Source organism: Grampus griseus (assembly GCF_964374135.1).
Source record: "Grampus griseus genome assembly, chromosome: 21".
Classification (NCBI taxonomy): domain Eukaryota; kingdom Metazoa; phylum Chordata; class Mammalia; order Artiodactyla; family Delphinidae; genus Grampus; species Grampus griseus.
Window position 1 is genome coordinate 32,129,757 of NC_139015.1, and position 23,369 is coordinate 32,153,125.

Genomic DNA, 23,369 nt, shown 5'->3' on the forward strand with positions numbered 1-23,369 from the left:
AACTGTCTCTTCAGAGATGTGGTGGTTTATTAGCAGGATCTGTTTTCAGTAGTCACCAGATCTTCAGGTTCATCTTTTCCATGGCTGAGACCATAATAGGAAACACAGCGCAGTTATATTTGTTCAGATAGTATCTTACGGTTCAGAATAGTCTCAGTCGTTTTCCTTTGGTTCCCTGTACGTAATTCTGCAGTGGCCCAGGGTATCTATCAGTGATAGACTTAACCAGTGAAGAAATAGTGACTCTGGAAGATGAAGTGAGCTGTATGAAATGCTACATTACAGCAGGAAATATTTTTAGGTATATTACTGAATCTTGAGTTTTGGTATTTTATATAAGAATATGGCTTTTTTTCACATTAAAAAAATGGAGGTGAAGTTGACAGAACCTAAAGGTAACCATTTAAAGGGAACGGTTCGCCGGCATTTGCGGTAGTTGCAGCGTTGCCGGGCCACCACCTCTGTGTGGCTCCACAGCACTCTCACCTCTCCGGAAGGAGGCCGCACACTCATTAAGCACTTGCCCTCCTTCTTCCCCTCCCCTGGCTCTGACAGCCGTGAACCTGGGCTCTGTCTCTGGCTTGACCTATTCTGCATCTTTCATTTTCATGGAATTACATAAAGTGTGCTCTTTTGTGACTGGCTCCTTTCATGTAGCATAACTTTGTAACATGTTTCAGTACTTCGGTTTTTATGGCCGAGTAGTATTCCACTGTGTGTCTGTACCATAATCCGCTTACCCATTCATCTGTTGACGGGCCGTTTTCACCTTCCGGCTGCTGTCCGTAATGCTGCTGTGGTGCGCTTGTACTTACTTAAGTACTTACATTCAACAGTAAGATTTCTGAGCCCTATCTATGGTCTCTGGGGTTGTCTTGCTACTCAGAGAGTGCTCTGAGACCAGCAGCTGAGTGTCACCCAAGACTGGTTAGAAATGCAGGTCACAGGCCCCCTCCAGACCCACTGAATTAGGATCAGCATTCCAGCGAGCCCCAGGTGCCCAGTAAAGTTTGAGAAGTAGTAATCTTGTCAGTCTTTAGTGTTTGTTTTAATTAATAAGGAAATGTAATTTTCTTAAACTTCAGTCCCTGAAAATCTTCAGTAGAACCCAGGGTTCCTGTGAACCACGTAACTACCCATGCCCGTTTGCCACTGAAAAACGTACATCAGTATAGAGTGAGTAGAACAGCTGATAAACTTCCAGGAGACAACAGTGAGTGATGTCTAGCTTTTATTCAAGTTTATAAGCAACTGATTAATTCATAGACCTATGGAAGTACTTATTCTTAAAACATAAAAATAGGAGTAATCAGACCAGAGTTCTTTGGTAGTAGCTAAATTTTTAAAATTTGGATCACTTTGGGTGGAACAAAAGACCTAGAATCCATGTACCTTCCCTATTCCATTTTGAAAATGTCCCCTCAAATTAGTATTTTAAAGTTCATAGCCAAGTAAATCCTTATTACTATTGACTGTGTTTTTCAGATGTACGTTCTTGTGGCTTTTAATGTCGATTATAATCATATATTTTTGGGCCAATCCATGGGACAGGTAATCTTTTTTTTTTCCTTTTTTAATTAATTAATTTATTTATTTTTGGCTGCGTTCATTGCTGTGCGTGGGCTCCCTCCAGCTGCGGTAAGCGGGGGCTACTCTTTGCTGCAGTGCGCGGCTTCCCATTGCAGTGGCCTCCCCCGTGGTGGAGCATGGGCTGTAGGCGTGTGGGCCTCAGCAGTTGTGGCTTGTGGGCTCCAGAGCGCAGGCTCAGCAGTCGTGGCACGTGGGCTCAGCCTCTTGGCAGCATGTGGGATCTTCCTGGACCAGGGCTCAAACCCGTGTCCCCTGCATTGGCAGGCGGATTCTTAACCACTGCGCCACCAGGGAAGCCCTTAGTTGCCGCAGAGCAACTAAGACCGTGTGCCACAACTACTGAGCCTGCGCTCTAGAGCCCACGAGCCACAACTACTGAGCCCGTGTGCCACAACTACTGAAGCCCGCACACCTAGAGCTCCGCAACAAGAGAAGCCACTGCAATGAGAAGCCCACGCACCGCAACAAAGAGTAGCCCCTGGTCGCCACAACCAGAGAAAAGCCTGCGCGCAGCGACAAAGACCCAACACGGCCAAAAATAAAAAATAAATAAAATAAAATAAAATACACCTAAACTTGTGGGTGCTTTTTAATAAAGACGAGACCTTTATTTTGCCTTTTTTTATCCTCTTCATCCCTTCCTAAACTGGGGTGCTATATGTAATTTTGCAGTTGGAAGGAAGCTCAGAGATCATCTTAATTCCATGGGTCTCTTCCTAACTACGCATCTGAATCACCTGGGGAGTGTTTTAAAAACACTTGTTTGGGAGCACTAGAATCTCCCCAGAAATTCTGATTTCATTGGTTTGGGTGGGCATTTTTAAAAAGCTCCCCGAGTGATTCTAGCATCTACCATTAAAAGGTGGAGTCTGATTGCCCTCCTCTTGAGTTGGGGACCTGCCTTGGTGACTCGTTTCTAACATATAGAATGTGGTGGCCGTGATGCTGTGTGACGTGTGAGGTTAGGTTAGAAGTGGCAGTATTAACTTCCGTCTGCCTCTGGGTACTTGCCCCTGGAGCCTGGCTGCCACATTGTGAGGAAGCCTAGGCCCCGTATATGTGTTCCATATTCCAGTCCCAGGGGAGCTGTGACAACCAGCATCTGCTGACACCCAGCCGATGCCGGACCCTGTGCAGTTTGCAGATTCATGAGCAGAATAAATGGTGGTGGTATTTTAAGCCAGTGTTATGGGGTGGTTTGTTACACAGCAGTAGATGACCAGACAAATAATATAATAGTAAAGAATTTTAAACATTCATTCGTGTCTCACAGCTGACAACACCTTAAAAATTTTTTTGTTACCTTTCAGTCTTGGCAGTATTTTATGGCTGTGTTCATGGCATGTACATTTAATTTTATGTCTGCATTTTCTTCTGGGATCTTATGAGCCAGTTTTACAGTTTAGTAGGTAATCTTCATAAAGATGATCCAAGCTGGATGTCTGGTGGCCGTGCAGTACACATACCTGTGCTTTTGGGGGACCTAGGTCGGCGCAGCTTGACAAATGGTTTCCCACGATCAGCTCATCTCCCCGTATAAAGGAACCTTGGGGTACCTGCCAAGGGGGGATGTGTGCGTGGGCGGGTCCTCCAGGTCTTTCCTCCTGGAAGACAGCTCAGTGCAGGTCCTTTTAATGCTGGGTTACGGGGGATGGCTGCGTGCGGAGGGCAGCGTGTCACTTAAAGTGCCTGCGTTGCCCTCATGTTTGCGCTTCACATTTACCTCAGTGCGGCGCTGATGGGCCAGCTGTAATGAGCGGCGTCACGCTCCACGGCGGAACGGGTCAGAAACCAGTGATGGCCGTGAGGGGGGTGAAGAGACTGGACAGGCCGCGGGGTCCGGGTGGGATAGGCGTGACTCTTTGGAGGGTTTTTTACCAGCTCGGGAACTTGACCGAAGTCCTCAGACCCTGCAATCTACGTCCTCCTCTGGGGAGTGGGAGCAGCAAGGCCTCCCTCACATGGGTCCGTGCCCCCACCCCCCGTCCCAGCATCACCGGGGGTAGCTTAAAGGCCGAACTGAAGGAGATGAGAGTGGGATTATGGTGCTAGGGAGTGGTTTTAGGTTCAGGGCTGTCTTTCATACGGAGACCTTGATGAAGAGAAATACTGGGAGCTGGTAAATTAAATGCAGCCCTTACTGACTGCCTGCGAAGTGCAGGGCGCTTGGTCAGCTTCCGCTGGGTTCTGCCTCCTGCCCCTCGAGGCAGTTACAGTTTAGTAGGAAAGACAGATGTCTGCATACAGAACTAATTCAGAATGTGACGCCAGTTAAAATACACAGGCGGAGACGAACTGTGACTGCAGGAATTGGTTAGGTAGCATTTCATGTAAGAGTTGGCCTTTGAACTGGATCTTAAAAGAGAGAAAGCATTCTAGAAGTGCAGTGGGTAGAGGCGAGAAAGTGCGGTCTGGTTTAGAGGCAGTACCTAGTTCCGGAGAGAAGAGCCTTTGGGGGCCTGGAGGGGATGTTGCATGGTGAGACGGGAGTGCGCGTCCACACGGCCTGGAGGGGGGAAGGCGGGGGAGAGAGCTGTAGGTGGGAGAAGCCGCGGGTGGATGAAGGGGGTGGCCTGACACTGGCAGCCAGGGAGGACCCTTCTCAGGCGGGGAAGCTTGGGGACCATGGAAGGAGGGCCGGGCGGAGGGGAGCACATTGGGGTCAGGTGTGTGAGGCTGCCTCTCGCTCTCAGGCCGGGTGTGAGGATGGGGGGACTTGCACACGGTCATGCCCAGCAGGTGATTGGAAACGTGAGGCTGACGCCGCTGTGCAGTCAGGATTGTTGATTTGACAGTAGCTACTGAGAGATTCCCGCGGAGCAGGGAGAGGGGATGTCGTCGCTGGCTGGGCGGTGGCCGGTGACGGGTGCTGGGGTCTGGTTCTTTGGGTGTCTCTAGTGCGGTCGTGCGAAGTGCGGTGGAGGCTGGCTGAGAAGAGGGGCGGGTCTCCGCTGAGATTAGTGCTGCAGAGACTGTCAGGCCTTCCGGTGCACTCAGTTCCTAACCCGCAGTGCTCAACAGCGTGCAGTAAAGATGCACTGTGGTGCCGCCCACACCTCTCGGGGCCGGGCCTGCGTTCACCTGCGAGGGCTGTGTTGGGTTTACTGTTAGCTCGGGTGCAGCATTGTCCTTGCCCCTAACAGTCTCTGTCTGGGAGGTGCTGAAAAGGGAATAATTAAGTAATCTGGTCCTGAACATCCCGGATCAAGGGAACGGAGGGGGTTGTGGGGAAATGACCTCTGAACCCGGAGCTCTCGCTTTTATTCTGGGCGTCTGGACGCAGTGCTTCTTGAAGTGAAGCTGGAGAAGCGTAGCTCTCCATCGCCCTCCCGGGAGTCACCGCAGCAAGGCGAAGGAGCCCGTCGCGAGCGCTGGCCCCTGGCGGCCCCGCCCGGCGCTCTTCCCCTGCTCTGCTGACCTTGGACGGTTCTCTCCTCAGCGCAGAGACATTTTGAGGTGTGCCTGAAGTTCGGAAAAGTAAAGCTCGAGTACAAAGCGGGAGGGCAGGAGGATATTTGTGACAGAGCTAGGGGACTAGACTCTCATGCAACCAGCACCTTTCCAGTTAAAACAGAAGCCACAGCCTTCCCGCACATTCCGTCGTGAGGCGTCCTCACAGACGTTGAGTCCTAGTGATCCAGCGGCCTGAAGGCAGGTGCTACCTGCCGCTTAGAAGCGGATCCAAGTATCAGAACTGTCAGTGCAGAACCAAGCTTCTCTGGCTCTGTGCTTTGCAGCTCCAGTGCAGAGTCCTGGCCAGAATGGACAACCCTCAGCTCTGGTGTGCCGGGCTTGTTGTAAGCTCTCTCGCCCCTTAGCCACCTCTTCCCTCGATGACATTCCCAGATGGAATTCATCTTCCTCCGTTGTAGGAGCTAGGTTTACATTTTCTTCTAGAAGGAAATCACCTGTGCCAGAAGCCATCAAGGGTTAACTGCCTGAAGTGGGCTGTGTGAGTTTTCCTGCCCTAGACTCTAACTGGGTGACTCTGTAAACTCTGTTTTCTCTAGACAGTGGTGTTTGAAGAAACTTCCAGATGAGGTCAGACGGCTGATTAAGCTCGTGTCCTGCTCCTGGCTCTGATGCCTTGCTAACACTTCAGGCTCTGCCAGCAGAGTCTCACCAGAGGCTTTGTGCCGTGTGGATTCTGCTGCGTCATGGAATGATGGGGTTCTTTTCTACCTTGCAGAACTGTGGAAACAGAAGTGTGAAAACACACCTTTTAAAATGTCCGTTCTGTTTCCTTGACTCACTGCGGTCATAACTTTCTGTTCTGCGGTACCACGTTGCGGGAGGGTGGACAGGAGCCCGTGTGTCTGCCTCTCAGCATTTGAGAGCAGGAGGGACCCAGCCTCTGGCTCTCTTCAGACAGCTAAAAGGATTTTAATGAAGGAAGGGAGGATCTAGGAAGAGCCTCACTTTCCTGGAGCCCATATTATTTCAGTGATACTGAGGACAATTCGGGGGGGTTGCCGTTTCCCGAGTTCTGTCACATATGGTCTCATTGGATCCTCGTGAAGTAGGAGGTTGAAGGACCATCATCCTGTTCTGTGGATAGAAAAGACTAGCACCCAGAGTGTTGGAATGAGTTGCTTAAGGGACACAGCATAACTGTCAAACTTGGGATTTGAGCCTAGTTTTGTTTTTGTTTTTTTATCTCCAAATAGTGTTTTTTAATACCTTTTTTTCCTTTTAAATTTTATTTTATTTTAAACACTAAGCTATTCTCAGGCTTTCTGTGTCAAGTTTGTGGGGTCTCCTGTTAAAGGTTACCCAGAGGGTGAATGGGCAGTCCAGACATATATATTATTTAAATCCTTTATCGACTCGAAAACTAAAATTGTTGCTTTCTTGGAATAATTTGGAAGGCAGGCAGCACCGGGTGGCGGGCAGTAGCTTAAAGGGTGCTTGGTTTTGCTGTTGGTGAAGCGCTGCTGTTTGGCAGAAACGAAGGAACCCATGAGGTCCGTGGACTGTCGGACCCGGGAGGCCGTGAGAATCGAGGCCCGAGCAGCTCACCCCAGCTCCTAGTTCCCTGCTCGTGACCGCCGGGGACGTGGCTTTCGGTCCAGGTTATCTGGGACGGGTGTCCTCTAGGAGGAGAGGGCTCCGAGTTTCCTTCCAGAGCCAGTGCTCTCTCGGCCGCAGTCTGCTCTCGGGGCACCGGGCTGGAGTCTGTCACGGAACGGAAGTGGAGGTGCCCCCGAGCGAGGAAGGGACTCATCGCGGTGTGTGGCTGTTCCCTCCGCAGTGGGCGACCTTGAGGATGGAGCGAGGCGCCAAGGAGAAGAACCACCAGCTCTACAAGCCCTACACCAACGGTAAGACGGGGTGTCCGTCCCCCTGCGCAGCGGCCCCCTGGAGCTGCGTTCCCGCGCGCTTTCGCCCCACTCCCACTCGTCGCTGGTGAGCGCCCTGAGCGTTCCCAGCGTGCTTTCTCCCAGTGGGCCGCTTGACCGGGCTGTTCTCTTGCAGGAATCATTGCAAAAGATCCCACGTCACTAGAAGAAGAGATCAAAGAAATTCGCCGGAGTGGTAGCAGTAAGGCTCTGGACAACACTCGCGAGTTTGAGCTCTCTGACATTTTCTACTTCTGCCGGAAAGGGATGGAGACCATCATGGACGACGAGGTGACAAAGAGGTTCTCGGCAGAGGAGTTGGAGTCCTGGAACTTGCTGAGCAGGACCAATTATAACTTCCAGTACATCAGCCTTCGGCTCACCGTGCTCTGGGGCTTAGGAGTGCTGATTCGGTACTGCTTCCTCCTGCCCCTCAGGTGAGGCAGGGCCTAGCCCGATGCCTGATCTGCCTGCCCGTGCCCCCGGCCCCTCCGCTTTGCTCTCCCACTTTAGAGAGGAGGACAGTACCGTTCTCTCACCGGCCAGGCCATCTGGCTCTCGGAAGGCTGCACCGGGGCTTGTCCTTTAAGGGCCCTCGGATTGTCTGCGTATCAGACGTAGCTGGGTTTCTCAAAGACAAATTGCTTGTCTGGACTGACTAAACACAGGGACGGGGAACACGATGTTCTTCCTGGCCGCCCCTCCCCGGGCCTGGCTGATTCTGTTCCTGCAGCTTCCTCTCCAGGACAGAGGCAGTATTGATCTCCCAGTGTTTCTGTACCACATGCTATTCTGAGTATGTCTTGTCGGCTGCTGGTACCTTCGGGCCCTATTTCCTATTGCTTCACAGCGAAGCTGGGCCAAAGGGAAGGGTAAGACCACAGGGCAGCAGGTGCGTGAGGGCGGCGCAGCCATCAGTAGGCCGTCCCGTCGTTCTGGCTGCTGCCAGTGCCTGCGGAGAGGGTGTCGGCTGAATGCCAAACCCGTGGTGTCCTGCCACCCTGGAAGCGGAACGCCCTCTGCTTCTGATAGGCCTGCCCGCGTTTCTAGGGACCCGGACTCCTGTCGGGGTCCAGGTGATCAGATCTTGCGGGGGGGTTTCGTGACGCCCAGTTCCATTTTCACACGTCCAGTTCTGTACTCGGGGCACAGATTTGTCTGCTGTGTTGTAACTTGTCTTCTCGTTACAGGATAGCTCTTGCTTTCACGGGGATTAGCCTCCTGGTGGTGGGCACAACGGTGGTGGGATACCTGCCAAATGGGAGGTGAGCAGAGCGCGGGCATCCGAGTCTACAGGTACTGGGGGACGGCTCCCATCTTGAAGGCCAGGCCACTTCTTTGGGCGTAGCCCAAACCACAGACTCTTAGAGGGAGAAAGTAACCCAACGACAGCAATGACATAGGCAGGAAAGTTTTCTTCCAGCTGATCTTGATCTGTGACTGTTCTCTTTGCCCTCCAGCCCTCACACTCTTCCCATTTTAAAGACAAAAGGGAGAAACCACAAGCCAGTAGTGTCCAGGACTAGCAGGTTTTATAGCATGTTGTTGAGTTTTGAGCATTCTGCTGTGTTGATGAATTGGTAAGAGGATAAGACGTGTAGGTAGGGCCTTTTTGTTTGTTTGCTTTTTTTTTTTTTTTAATAAGAGAAATGGGCTTATTCTGGGAAGTTATGGGGCTGGCAAACCTCTCTTTTCCCCGGGCTGGTGGGGAGGTTTGACTCTCTGGCCTTTGCCTTGCCTCTGGGTGTTGACCAGCAAGAAGGAAAGGAATCTAGGAGACTCAGGTGAGCTGGAAATTTTAGGGCTGTGAATTCTAAGCCCATTACCTTGTGTGAATTTGAGTAGCCCTCATCATTTCCTTCTTTCTTTCTTTGCCTGTAGACAGAAATATGCTAATACAGAGTTTTACCATAGACACTAATATTTGTAAAAATACTCCTCAGTCATAAAGGCCATAGGCAGTGATGGTTAGATGGTTGGACTCAGCACCTTTTCCTGTCTTCCTATATGTATGAAAAATAAAAACAGAAATCTCTGTCCTGTTGTCGCAGGTTTAAGGAGTTCCTGAGTAAGCACGTTCACCTAATGTGCTATCGCATCTGTGTACGAGCCCTGACGGCCATCATTACCTACCACGACAGGTGAGGGGGCTCGGGGTGGGACAGAGGGGTGCGCTGGCGTAACACGGGGGGCTGGCAGCCGGCCCGTGGGCCCTCAGAGCGTCGTTAGAGCCGAGGAAGCTGCTGAGGCCAGGCGTGAGTTCCAGATGAATTGTTTCACACTGATTTTTGTTGCTTTGCCTACAATTTAAATGCAGGAAGAACCGGCCTAGAAACGGCGGCATCTGCGTGGCCAATCATACGTCTCCCATTGACGTCATCATTTTGGCCAGTGATGGCTATTACGCCATGGTAAGGCCTCTCTCTGTTGCTCCTTTAGGCTGGTCGGGGCTGGGAGCTCTTTCTTAAGGGTGTGAACAGGTAAGCACGTTTTTATACACGGGCCTGACCTAGGTTGTTGCCTTTGTTTCTGTGGCCTTGGGGACTCCTTGGGACCTGGATGTTGTGAGCAGAGTGAGCACCGTGGGGAGGGGTGAAGGTGGGGAGGGAGGATTTGAAGGCACTGGGCTCGGGGGCTTTGGATAATCCGCCCAGGGAGGGCGTTGGACACAGGTGTGCTCTGCTTCACGGTTCGTTTTAGGGTTTTCAGCTGTGTTTTTATCAATAGTTACACATCTCTGGTATCACTGATTAGAAGGAGAATTTAAATTCAGAGAGTCTAATGGTGGTTTCTGAACAGTGAGAGCCTGTGGTTACTGATAAAGCGTTACGGGGTGAGAGGTTGGGGTCTGTGTCTCAGGGGACCTGGGGGCTTGCGTGAGGACGGCTTCGCTGCCCTTGCTCCTTTGTCTGAGAGCAGGTGGGGCAGGTGCACGGCGGCCTCATGGGCGTCATCCAGAGAGCCATGGTGAAGGCCTGCCCCCACGTCTGGTTCGAGCGCTCGGAAGTGAAGGATCGCCACCTGGTGGCTAAAAGGTAAACAAGTGACACACAGTCTGCGCTTAGGGGAAGCTGTGCGTCTACAGCCTTCTCCACTGAGCCCCAGCCGCTTTCATAGTAGTGTTTTTCTGAAACAGGGAGTATAAAAAGTATCAAAACCCTAGTGTTATTACTAACCCAAGGTAGTAATGTTTGTAACCTTTTTTATTCCTTGTACCCATTGTAATGAACACTGTATGAACTTTTAATGTGATTTGATTTTTTTTTAAATATTTATTTGGTTGTGCTGGGTCTTAGTTGCGGCTTGCCGGCTCCTTAGTTGCAGCACGAGGGCTCCTTCGTTGCGGCAGGCGGGCTCCTTAGTTGCGGCTTGCCAGCTCCTTAGTTGAGGCATGCAAACTCTTAGTTGCGGCATGCATGTGGGATCTAGGGAAATCTCAAAATGAATTCATTGTCACAAATGAAGAGAGACTGAAGGCAACAGAACAGAGTGCAGCTCTGTTTTCAAGGTAAAAAAAAAAAGTAAACATGGTGCAAGTGATGGCGAGAGCTTTGCCGTAAATTGAGAGGAAGCAAGCATGGCTGTAGGAAGTCGGGGGTGCGCGTTTCTCGAGGCTGCTCTTTGCCGGACTCTGTGGAGGGTGAGCCCTTTAGACAGTCCTAGGTCTGAGCCATGGTCCCTGTGCACAGACTCACGTACTTCATTGAACAGCTGTGCACATTAAGTAGTAATCATCCGGTGTTCCCTGTCCTTGGGAGTTTTGTCTGTTAGCCCATGGGTTTATAAAAGAGAGGGTCGTGTTTGTTAACCTGCTTTTTTTTTTTTTTTTTGCGGTACGCGGGCCCCTCACCATTGCGGCCCCTCCCGCTGTGGAGCACAGGCTCCGGACGCGCAGGCCCAGCGGCCATGGCCCACAGGCCCAGCCGCTCCGCGGCATGTGGGATCTTCCCGGACCGGGGCACGAACCCGCGTCCCCTGCATCGGCAGGCGGACCCTCAACCACTGCGCCACCAGGGAAGCCCTGTTAACCTGCTTTTATACCACGTCCAGCGTCACGTCTAGGCAGGGTATCGATAGACGCCTTTGGGTGATGATGGACGTGAGGCTGTCTGACCCTTCGCTTTATTTTCCTCTTGTAAAGGCTGACCGAGCACGTGCAGGATAAAAGCAAGCTGCCCATCCTCATCTTCCCGGAGGGTAAGCTTCTGTGTGGGGAGGCCGTGCAGGAGGGTGAGTCCAGCGTTGTGTTGGAGCCCGGGCCCTCACCCTTGCTGGGGGGACCTGTCTTCACTGAGCAACGTGGGGGCCCTTTAGATTGGTCGTGGGACTGAAAACTCAGGGGATTCAGAATATGGACTGAGAGTGCCGCCGTGTGGCGTTCCCCGTCGCGGGAGCCCCTTCTCTAGTGTTGCTGACAGGCTCCTTGAGCTTCCTGCAGGGTCCTCCCTGGACCCTCCCGAGTCGGCCAGGGCCTCTGGCCTGTCATCTGGGCTGTCGTGGGAACCAGGGAAGACGGTCCTATAAGAAGAGAAGAGGAAGCAGCGCAGTAGTCTGTTCATCTGTTTTCAGTGTGCGTTCAGGAGCTGGGGAGATGACAGGTTTATCCTCATTGAAGAGCCATTAGAATGATTTTTATTATTATATTTAATCGTTAAACTCCTAATCTCTGGGGTAAAGGACGGAATGAAATAGCATTTTACTCTCTCCTGCGTTTTAGGAACCTGCATCAACAATACATCTGTGATGATGTTCAAAAAGGGAAGTTTCGAAATTGGAGCCACAGTTTACCCCGTTGCGATCAAGGTACGAGCCCTCTGAGGCCAGGTGATCACTGCCGCCGCTGTGACGCACAGCGGGGAGCTGGGCCCCCTCTGCATGGAGCAGCCCACACTGCGGAGCCCTGAGCTTGGCGCATCTCCCCCACTGGTTCCTCTTTCCTCCTAAGCCCCGCCGGTGTGGAAGGCAGTCCACCTGAGGGGCTTCCTGCGGGCACGGGGCTGCCCAGCTGGGTCTGTGCCTTTGGTCAGTTAGAGGTAAGGGTGGGTAGGTGCAGATGTGTCCTTGCTGCTGGAGGAAGAGACAGCCCTGCTGCTGTGGCTCCCGTGGTTCGCGTGGCATATGACAGACCGAAGGCCTCTCATGAAAGTAAAGGGGCCTTAAACAAACCTGTTAGTCTGCCCCACCTTTTAGGAACTTGAACCTCTGAGAGTCCAAACTTGCTTAGGAAGATGGGACGCACTCAGCCAGTTTCCCCTTTTCCTCCTCCTCTCTCTCCCCCCTCGTATCCATCTGATTTTATAAATAGATACACATAATTATTTCTAAAAGAATGCTGTTACACTACTTCCTCAAAAAAAACACAGCCTTTGTCACTATGTTTAGAGTATTTAGGTTGACGTCTCAGATCGGGGTAAGAGTGAGTCAGAGTTGCTGTTAGAATTTAGTCTCCATACTTCTGCGAGCGTCTTTTGTCTGCAAAGGCTTCTGAAGAAATATTCCTCATTGTCACCTGGCAGCACAACTGGGGCATTTGGGGGAGGAGGTGTTCTTCTTGGTTAAGCGAACACTTTCCAGCCACGCTGCTTTCCCAGGTAGGCCGAGCACCAGGGCAGGGATGGTGAATGAAGGGTGGCTGCACAGTTACAGGTCCCTGGACCAGGGCTGCCCACGGGATTCGTTGAGGGTGCTGGGTCTGGAGCAGCAGAAAACGTTCTGTTCGTATTGTGTGCCGTGGGTGTGGGAACGGGGAGAGATGTTTGCATTGCGTGCGTGCGTCCCACAGTTTAATGTCCTGGGAGCCCAGTGCCTCACCCCACGTGTTTATTAAAAACCGGTTGCTGCACAGAAGCCCTTCCTGCTCACTCCAGAGCATCGGTTCTGTGCAGCTGCGTCAGCATCACCTGGGGGGGCTGTGAAAAGGCAGATCGTTGGGCCCCACGCCTGGAGTTTCTGAACTTGCGTTTCTGACCCGTCCCTGGGCGCTGCTGACACTGCTGGTCGGGGACCACACTGAGAGCCTGCTTGCTCTTCGCCACTTTTGGAACATGGACCCTTGGACAGTCGTGCCAGCTCCAGAACACGGCGTATAAATTTTCCTTCCACCCACAGGTTTATTAAAGCTCACATGTGATTAAGAACTTCTGCCTCCCAGATACTTTTCTAGTTTTTGTGAAGACGTCATTGGTAACCAAACTTGCATGACCTTAGCGGTTTTAAAGCTCTTGTTACATTTCCACCAAAATTAAGCCATTGTCTGACTTTGAGGAATGTATTGCTGTTTTGAACTTTTGCCTTGTTTTTCTCTCTACGGTGTCTGCCCAGCATGGAATAGAGAATCAGCCCTCAGCTAAGGTTTCTCTCCAGTCATGCCGTGTAAACTGTAACAGCACCTTCTTCCAGTCACGCACACTAGCTCCTGTTTAAGACTCGTTCTTCTCCCACGTTTCCTCGTGGTGTTATAACATGAACCCTTTAAGCCTTCTGTAGTTACATCCGGATTTTTTAGTTTCTATGATTAAGTCTAAATGTCTTCATTTCTGTAGTCAGGTGTGCAATTAGGCAAAATGCTCTAATTTTTATTCTGAGAATCATAAAATTTCGGCTTGAAAGGCCTGAAAAAAAATCATATAGTTGTAACCCAGCCCCCTCGCCCCCAAGCGTGAGAACCTGCACTCGGGATCTTGGCCGGTGTCCCTTCCCAGGGTCTCCGGGGAGGGGCGTCCTCCACACTGGTGGCAGCTGGGTCCTGTGAGGCCGCTCGTGAAACTGCATCTCCTTTGGTTTTTTCACTCGGGTCCTGGGTCTTTGCTTCACAGTCACACACTCCATGTGACGGCTTGTCTCTGAGAGCCCTTCAGACGTGCAGTGGCAGTTCAGCCCTAACCCTTTTCAGGCTTTCTCCTCAGGAACCGGTTCCTCTCGCTGCCTCTTGTGTAACTTCCTGCGGCAGCTCTCCCTCCCGACTCGCCTGCACTAGCTCTTCTCTTTGGGGAGAATGAGGGTCGCAGCTGCGGCCACATGGCTCACAAAATGCCCCTGAGGCACAGCCCTCGCCTCCCTCGGAGCGGCTGGCAGGTGGCAGTATCTGATGCCCGCCCGCCCGCTGTGGCCGCTGCGACTTCCTCGGGGCAGCGCGGCCTCCTCACACAGACAGGCAGCTCCGTTAGAAGCGCTGTGACACAAGCAGAGCTTTCTAGTTGTTTTCTCCTTGGTCTGGGCACCAGAAGCGATCTTTGAAAGCTGGCGGTTGTGTAAGAAAGTCTCTCTCTGTGGAGGTACGTGTCGGTCTTTGTGAGTGTGTGACGTGACAGGAGGGGTTGATGGAGCCGATGGGGCGAAACGTTGGGGGTTGTTGACTCAGGGCGTGGATCCCTGGAGGATGTGCTCCTCTTCTGTGTGCGGATGCGCCTGAGGACTTGAGGAATAGATAGTAGACACCTGTGAGTGAGACAGGCCCCCTGGATCAAAGAGGGAGGACCTTGGAGGAAGGCTGCTGGTCCCCCTGAGTGATCTGCGCTCGGGGGTGGATGTGCTAGGTGTCACACCTGCGCAGGTGTGGGGCTCCTGCGGAAGCGTCCACGTAGGGGGCTGGGAGCAGCGTCCTAGTACCGGTCCTGCCCCGGGCATGGCAGGGAGCGTTCAGCAGAGCTGCCGTTGACGCTCACACAGGTTGGAACTCCTGACTTCTCACTGTCCGGCGTTCCCTTGTCTTGCAGTACGACCCCCAGTTCGGTGATGCTTTCTGGAACAGCAGCAAGTACGGGATGGTGACGTACCTGCTGAGGATGATGACCAGCTGGGCCATCGTCTGCAGCGTGTGGTACCTGCCTCCCATGACGAGAGAGGCCGAGGAAGATGCCGTCCAGTTCGCAAACAGGGTGAAGTCCGCCATTGCCAGGCAGGGAGGCCTTGTGGACCTGCTGTGGTGAGTCAGAGCCGGATCTCAGCAGCCGAGTCCAGGAGGGTGGGAATTTCTGAAGCAGGTGCTGGGTGGTTGACTCCATTTACGAAGGATCCTCCTCTCCCTGGTGTGAAGAACGAGCCCACCAGTCCTGGAGAGTCAGCAGTTTGACTCACTCTCAGAAGCCCGGGATGTTTGAACGCAGCGGTGCGTTTGGCGCCCCTTCCTGGGGACACAGTCCACCTGAGCACCGGGACAGCCCTGTCTCTGCGGGCAGGGACTCCGTGCCAACCTGGAAACCTCAGAGGAGCATTGGGCTCTCTCATCTCGTGTATTTGGCAAATTGCACCATCCTTAGAAAGGCCAGTTTTGTTTTTTTGTAGCTTGTTACCTACTAGAGCCGGAGTTAGCAAACTTTTTCTGAAAAGAGTCAGTACGTGTTTTAGACTCTGGGTCACATGGTCTCTGGTGCAACTGCCTGACTGCCATTGTAGCAGGAAAGCAGCCAGAGACAGTCCAGGAGCGGGTCCGTGTGCCAGTGAAACTCCACTTACAGACGTAGGCGTCGGGTGGATTCAGCCCGTGGGCCATGGCTTGCAGACCCTTACGCTAGGGTATGAGGTAGTTATACTCCAGCTAACAGGAGGTTGATGTGGTTGAACACTGGGTCAGGGGGACTGATCCCCGCTCCTGGGACCCTTAGGTTTAAGTGCAGGGGTCAGCTCTGGAGTGCATTTGACTGACTGGGCGTTTAAACTGACCTGTAACCTTTTTTTATAAAATTAATTTTGTTATTGGAGTATAGTAGATTTACACTTGTGTTAGTTTCTGCTGTACAGCGAAGTGAATCAGCCATACATATGCGTATAGCCACCCTCTTCCAGACGCCACTCCCACATAGGTCACCACAGAGCACAGAATAGAGTTCCCTGTGCTATACGGTGGGTTCTTCATAGTACTTATCTTTTATATATCATAGTGTGTATGTGTTAATCCCAATCTCCCAGTTTATTCCTCCCCTCCCCTTTCCCCCTTGGTAACTGTTAAGTTTTCTACATCCGTGACTCAATTTCTGTGTAAATACGTTCATTTGTATCATTTTGTTTAGATTTCACATATAAGCGCTACCACGATTTTGTCTTTCTCTCTCTGACTAATTCACTCAGTATGGCAGTCTCTAGGTCTGCTTGGCCCTTTTTAAAAATGCTGACGTTTATTGGGCATCTGCTGTGCGCCAGACACAGTGCTGCTGCCGCTGGTCTGATCATCTCACCTCACCCTCAGTAACTCCATGAGTAGGAAAATCATTACTGCCATTTTTCAGATGAGAAACTGAAACTCGGAGAGGTTAAGTAACTGTCTTTCAAAGCTACAGAATAAGCCCTGGAGTCGCATGTTGAGCTCAGGTCTGACCGGCTTGAATGTTTAGCCACTGCCCCACGTTCCCTGTCGCTGAAGCCCAACGAAGACAAGGGTGGCCGCTTTCCAAAGGAGGCCTTTGCTGGGGATTTTAAAGGATGTGGCAGGTGTCAGGGCTCCCAGGGTAAGGCGGGTCCGGTGGTGAGGGCTTCACCAGAGACTTTTCCTACCAGCCCGCCTCCACACTCAAAGTGTGAGAGAAAGACTGCGGTGGGCTTGGGTTTGCATCAGTCACTGAAGATGATGATGATTCTAGGGTGCAGGCAAGGCGTTGGGGTGTCTGTCAGGTGGGGGGAGACTTTGAAGAAGCGAATCCACGTTTAGAGGATTTCTTTGGGGCTATTGGAGGAGGTGGGTGGTTAGCCCCAAACTCTGCGTTACTCCATTCCCTTACGGGACCATCCCTTGAGCGCGAAGAAGTAAGAACTTGTATTTTCCATTGTGTTCATTTGCGTGAATTTGGAGAATCCCGGCGTCTGAATTGTACAGATTTTATTTTACAGATCAGTTTTACAGATTCATTATAAGTCCTGGTATTTCTTAAAGCTTGGCTCACCTTCCATAAAGCCAGGGCCTCCTTTGCTTTCTGTAAGGTGAGGATGAATGTTTGAGCAGAAAGAACTTTTAACTCCTTGGCAGGTGTGAGCAATTAGAAAGTACCCTGGATAAGAGGAGTGAGCTCTGACCCCAGGGCAGGGGTGAGAGTTGTAAGGCGGAGAGGGTGGGTCCCACAGGCCCAGGGCCGGTTTCCGAGGCCACTGTGACGAGGGAGCCGCTGCGACTCTGGCGGGCTTCTCCGGGCGGGAGCGGCACGGGCAGCCGGTGGGGGCACACCTGGCCGGGGCGCAGGGCGGCCGCGAGGCTTCTCTGCTCTTGCATCCAGCCCTCCTCTTTCTCTCGTCAGGGACGGTGGTCTGAAGCGGGAGAAGGTGAAGGACACGTTCAAGGAGGAACAGCAGAAGCTGTACAGCAAGATGATCGCTGGCAACCACGAGGACCGGAGCCGGTCCTGAGCCCGTGCTGCCGCCCGGCCACCTCCGCCCGGGACGCAGGCGCCATGGGCCGCTGTGCGCACAGGACTCTTCGGGCTTCTTCGAGCCGCCCGGGCCGCTCCCAGGATGAGCTGCCTTCTTGTTCCTTCTCCACCGAGTCGGCGGGAGGAGTGCCATTAAAGTCCCTTCCCCACCGTGCCCGTGTGGCCTGAATGCTGGGCGAGAGCCTGCCATCCCCACTCGGGACCCGGGGTGCGGTCTGTCCCCAAGACCCGCCTGTGGGCGGGGACCTCACCAGGCCAGGCCCGCCCCGAGGAAGGCGCAGCCTCGGGGCCCCGCAGACTCGAGAAGAGAACATGTGGTCTGCAGGGGCCCTCGGCAGACTGACGGTCCCCGGCCTGGGCCGCTGGCCACGGGGCCGGGTGGGCATGGGGACCGGTCCTCCCACTCCGGCCGCACTCTGCCAGCTCGGCCTCAGCTGCCCCGCTGTCCCCTGGGCTGGGGGTGTGGCGACACCTACCTCACCGGGTTGCTGTGGCAGCTCACGCGCTACCACGAGGGGAGGCCGGTCAGCTCAGCGTTGCGGCTCCAGGGCCGGGGTGGGGCGGGACGAGGGGAGCTGGAGCTGCCCACGGGGCTCCGGGTTTGTTTCTGTGAGTAAATAAAATTGTCTTCGATGGTGACTGAATTGCGGGGTCTCTTCCTTCACGCGCACGCCCCTGGCTGTGGGCCCGAGCAGCATGCTTCCCAGCAGCAGGCTGGTTCTCTGACTTGAGCCGTCGCGGAGACTTGGCTTCTGGAACAGGGACTAACGCAGGTGGGAAGAAGGTAAAGCCCTCGTGTTAGGTGTTTGCGTAGCTCTGGGTGATTTGGGATTCCCCACATACGGGTGCCGTGGGATTGGAGGTGTGTGATGGCGGGTGGAGGGCGTGCAAGGCGGTCTGGAGGTGAGGGCGGGGGAAGCGACGAGAAAATCCCCGGACAGGGCAGCAGCGGGGGCTCTGGGGGTTGGGTGCCCTGTGGGCTTCACGCAGCAGAGGGAAGCCGCTGGCCGCCTGCGCCAGCCTGTGGTCACCTGGAGGCAGGTCCGAAGCCAGGCCCCTTCCCCCTTATGGCTTCAAGGCTCGCCTGAGTTCACATCCCTCAGGGGAGAGCTGCCTCTCCCCCAACTTCTCTGTCTGTCCGTCCGTCCCTCCCCGCTCCCTGCTCTGGCAGAGCAGCCACCACACCCTTCAGGGTTTTGCCGCGGCCGCGGGGAGGGTCAGCTGTCCGAGCCGCCCTCCAGCCTCGACGTGGGGAGGTGGTGGCAGTGAGCCTGGCTCCAGGGGCTTCTGACCTCAGTCCGAGTCTCCACCCAGCTGCCGGCTGCTCCTGTCCCCTGGATAGCCTCTCATTTCCTCCTACCCGCCCCTGCCAATGGGCAGGAAACTCTGTTTCTCTTTCTATTCCATTTCTCTCAAACTAAAACACTGTTAGGACAGTAAGAACAGCCTCTTATGAACTGTTTTACAAAATGTGCAAGAATAAACAGTGATTTTTAGTCTTTTGTAGGCAGTACTGTTCAGTGTTTAAAAGCTGTCTGGGGACTTCCCTGGTGACACGGTGATTAAGAATCTGCCTGCCAGTGCAGGGGACACGGGTTCGAGCCCTGGTCCAGGAAGATCCCACATGCCACAGAGCAACTAAGCCCGTGCGCCACAACTACTGAGCCTGTGCTCTAGAGCCCGTGAGCCACAACTACTGAGCCCATGCGCCACAACTACTGAAGCCTATGTGCCTAGAGCCTGTGCTCCGCAACAAGAGGAGCCACTGCAATGAGAAGCCCGCGCACTGCAACGAAGACCCAACGCAGCCAAAAATAAATAAAATTTTAAAAACCAACAAAAACACCATTAAAAAAAAAAAGCTATCTGGAATGATCTTTACAAACTGGTCTTAAAGATCAAGTTCCATTTTTAAAAGTTCCCTTTTCTTTCTGCCATTTAGTACGTTTATTTCATAATTTTCATAGGTACTTTTAAACATTTTGCTTTTAGTTTTCTCACATTCTTTTCAGCACATCTGTCTGTTGCTGATGACATAGCAGAGGACTGCAAGAACCTGGTCTAGAATTGCTGCTATGTAAAGAAATACTTGTGGAGACTAATGATTCTTGTCACTGTTACCAGCTGAGAAGGGATGTGAATTACACCCCTATAAATAGAAATTTTTATTTAATGCTTGTTACAAGAGTACAGAATCATCAGACCGCTCCATCCTTTTAAATTGGGGACCCTGCAGGCCCCCAGTTATTCATAACTGGCTTGGGATAACTGAGTCGGTCTTGTATGGTTAAACCTCCCGACATTTAGGAATAACAACAATGAAGCAGGTAAAGCAACGTAATGTACAAAATACGCCCACTTCTGGGATCCCAGCACCCGGGAGGACAGGTCTTGGAGTGAAACCAAGTGGTAGTAAGTAGTGGGATGAGTACTGGCCAGCATCAAATCACCTTCCTGACCTGCTACTCATTTGCCGTTGGGGCTTTATTTCTATTTCCTGATCCATAACTTGGGACTTGGGCTAGGTGACCCCTAAGGCCCTTTCCACATCTGAAATGTCTGTAAGTTTTAAACCCCTAGTTCAGACAACTCTGAGCTGTAAAGTCATCTGGGTTCAGACATAAATGAGTTTGAATCCTCTTGCTTCCTGCAGAACACTGGGCTTGTGAAACTCCTTCAGAGGGTGTCACAACATGTCAGAGAGTCCCCAGGGTTTTAGGTGGTAGTGGGGCTGAGTGGATTTGATTGTGCATCTTGGGAAGACTTTTTTCACTGAAACGTGAGCTATTTTTTTTTCCCAGCAGGTTGGTGAAGGAACTTTGTGAAAAGGCTGGTAAGATCCCCCTGACGGGAAGCTCTGTAGAAGGCTGTCTCCAGGCTGGGGCCCTGATGGGAAGCTCTGTAGAAGGCTGTCTCCAGGCCGGGGCTCGGGGAGCTCAGCTTGGCCGAGCAGTCTGACGTGACGTCCAACTTCAGAATTTGATTCTTTACTGGGTCAGACCCCACTGCCGGTCGCCGCCCTGCAGCCCGATGTGAATGTGTGTGTGTGTGTGTGTGTGTGTGTGTGTGTGTGTGTGTGTGTGTGTGTGTGTGTGTGTGTGTGTGTGTGTGTGTGTGTGTGTGTGTGTGTGTGTGTGTGTGTGTGTGTGTGTGTGTGTGTGTGTGTGTGTGTGTGTGTGTGTTTTGGGGGGACGGGCCGCAGAGGCCTGAGTGCCCAGACCAGGCCGGGACGAGCCCTCGGGCACCACCCCAGCTCAGCCCTTCACGACAGCACCTCCCCAGCCATGGGCACTAACCCTGCTGTCCTGTGGAAGTCCTCCGGGTCTTTAAACCCTGGCGTTTCCTTCCTGGAGTTGACCTCAGTGGTCTGGGGGATGGCGCTTCCAGCGGTCCCTGATGATCAGAGTCCACGGCGTGGCATGTCCCATCCACCTGCTTTGCATCCCGGGCGGCCAGACTTGATTTCTCTGGTTGCACTTGCCCTGAGTGGCCCGTCGCCCGGGCTGGGAGGGCAGCTGCACGCACACTGCCTCTGGACGGGCCCAGAGACCGCCATCCCGCCATCCGTCTTGCGCTGCGCTAACCCTCCTCTCCCCCAGTCAATATGTCTCTCTCCGATGGGAAAGTTAATAAATTTTGCTCTAGATTAAAAGTATTGATCATTTCATTTGTAAACGATAAATAAAAAGGGGGAACTTTTCATCGCAGCAGGGGTAGCGTCAGGTGTGTTTTGCGGGTGAAATTGCGCTGGCTGTCGAGGGGGTGGGCTTCTTATATGCATTCCAGCCGGCCAGCGGCATTGATTTCCTATTAGTCTCCCAGCACCACCCAGTACCACATCATTCCGGTACCTGCTATTAATGGTCTTTTGATAAATAATCACTTGTAAGTCAATAAATTTTTATTAAACAGTGTGGCTCTTTGATTTATTAAAATCCGACCATGTTTGTCTGGGAGAAAAAGGATGCTGAATTGAAGTGGAGGTTTTCATACATCTTCCTGACACCGAGCGGTCACGGCACTCCAGAGAAAAACAATTGCGTTTTAACAGAAACGAAACAGCCGAGTTTGGAACTTGGGCCCAGGGAAACTTTATCTCCAGCAGCCTTGAGGCTCACTCTGCAGGCAGCAGCTGCAGGCCGGGGGCGCCGAGTCAAGAACTTGCTGTTTGCTTCCGAGAGGGGCGAGGTGCCGGGGCTGGGCCCCCGCGATTGCCACCTGGGCAGCACAGACCCTCGTGCTGCAGGCGACCCGCCGTGCACCCTGGAGTAGTCACCCTGGACGGACAGACGTTTGGGATCCATGAGAAAAGTTGGACGGCGGGACCTCTTAGCTTCCTCCCTGGTCAAATCACCAAAGTCACATCTTGTGGCAGGAAATGCCAAGAGGTGGTTCATGTGTTAGGTGGAGATCTGGCTATACGGATTATCTTAGAAAGTGGGCTAAAGAGCTGAAGATTGGAGTCTTTTTTTGGTGAGATTGTCATTGGCATAAAATTCGCTGTAAAGGATTTGGCAAGTTTTCACTGAGACTGATATGGCCCCAAACAGACTTGTGTACAGAGAGGCCCAACCACTGGGTACAGAACCAGAACTCCCAGCCCGGAGGGAAGTATGAGACCCGGGAAATGCTCTTATTAGGACTGATGGCCGTCCCCAACCCTGCCCTGATCCAGGCCACTGCTGCACCCTCTTTTCCATTCATAACCAGCGTGACAGGTGTTAACGGGAAGGGGCTGCTGAAGCGAGGGTGGCTAGTAAGAAGTTCAGCTGAGGGCTTGAATGTTTTTAAACCTATTATAAAACGTTTAAATCACATTTTAAGATGTTTTAAAATTTTAATATTTTAAACCTGCTGCAAGGTTTCTCTTGTTGCTTGAGTTCCTTTTCTGTCCTGGTCTTGGGGGTGACAGCTGCGGCATCGGGGACCCTGAAGGTGGGCAGGATTCAGGTGCGCAGGGCAGGTGAGTGGTGACACGGCTGTCCTGGAGCATGGCCCGTTCTGCCCCATTTTGAGGGGTTGCCCGAGATGCCCAGCCTCTCCCTGGAGGAGCTTTGGGTCCTGTCCCTAGGGGTTGGTCCCACCCACCCCTAGTGGGGCGTAGAGGTAAGCCCAGGCCAGAAAGCCACAGGACAGCTGTCTAGAACGTGAGTAACAGTAAGTATATTCTGCACTTCACACGTGCACAGTTCAAGTCCACTTTCAAGGTGAAACTGGAGACGTGGCCCATGCTTCACCTGGGCTTCACTTCTAGCCTTTGTTAATTCTCCCCGACTTCCCTCCCCTGTCCTTGCTCATTCAACTCTGCGTTAGGACTTCAGTGGGGCAGCTGGAGAAGACTCATCTTAGGGTTTCTTGCGCTCTGTGAGTTTCCTTCCAGGAATTCTGAGTCAAGTACATTAACTTGGGAGAGAAGTGACTCCTGCTGTCCGGCTTCTGTTCCAGCTGACGGCGGGGGGTCGGGGGCGAGTGTGGTCGGCACAAGGAGTTAGAGGGGCATCTGGCCAGCGCCAGGCAGGCACCTGCCGCTCCTGTAGGCACAGCCAGGCAGGAGGCGGCGGGGAACGGTGGACGGTGGGAAGCTCTGTTTCCCTAGAGAGTAAGAGTGGAGGCCTGAAGCTTCTAGAATGGAAGACCCGGTGATCCCGGAGACCTGTGACCCCAGGGTCCGCAAACTGCACTTCACTGCGCATAATGCTCCGTGTACTGCAGACTCAGCGCCGAGGGGCGGGGACTGGGGTCGGGAGGTGAGCTGGTACCGCCGCATCAGATGCCATCCGGAGCCCTGGGGCAAGATGTTCTGCTCCCCCCCGCCCCCTCCCGCCCTGTTTTGGGGGTCTGGACAGACACCGACCCTCCCGAGCTGAGGAGCGGCTCTGCAGGGGGGCCGAGGGCGCCCAGCTCTTGCGGCGCCTTCCCGGGCTCGGGAAGGGCTGCGAGCCCTCGGATTGATCCCCCAGCCGTGATCTGTCATTTCTCCGAGGCAGGCACTGTTTTCTCTTGCTTCAGGAGCCCCTTCGACACCTGCTTTATTTTTCTTCCTGTGCTGACGTGACGGGAGACAGGTGTTAAACTACTTAATCAC

General features: G+C 53.0%; 1 protein-coding gene across 2 annotated transcripts in view; it reads left to right on the forward strand.

Annotated features, from left to right (window-relative positions):
• Nucleotides 1–17,913, forward strand: part of GPAT4 (glycerol-3-phosphate acyltransferase 4) — a 31,634-nt gene extending 13,721 nt beyond the window's left edge. For both annotated transcript variants that reach the window (XM_082680283.1, XM_082680284.1), the window contains 10 exons: nt 6,842–6,911; nt 7,066–7,366; nt 8,120–8,194; nt 8,981–9,070; nt 9,247–9,340; nt 9,849–9,964; nt 11,071–11,126; nt 11,647–11,732; nt 14,645–14,853; nt 17,153–17,913. In XM_082680283.1, the coding sequence (XP_082536409.1) occupies nt 6,842–6,911; nt 7,066–7,366; nt 8,120–8,194; nt 8,981–9,070; nt 9,247–9,340; nt 9,849–9,964; nt 11,071–11,126; nt 11,647–11,732; nt 14,645–14,853; nt 17,153–17,261 (1,206 nt within the window). In that variant the 3' untranslated portion in view covers nt 17,262–17,913. The remainder of the gene's footprint in view (nt 1–6,841; nt 6,912–7,065; nt 7,367–8,119; nt 8,195–8,980; nt 9,071–9,246; nt 9,341–9,848; nt 9,965–11,070; nt 11,127–11,646; nt 11,733–14,644; nt 14,854–17,152) is intronic.
• The last annotated feature ends 5,456 nt before the right edge of the window (nt 17,914–23,369 follow it).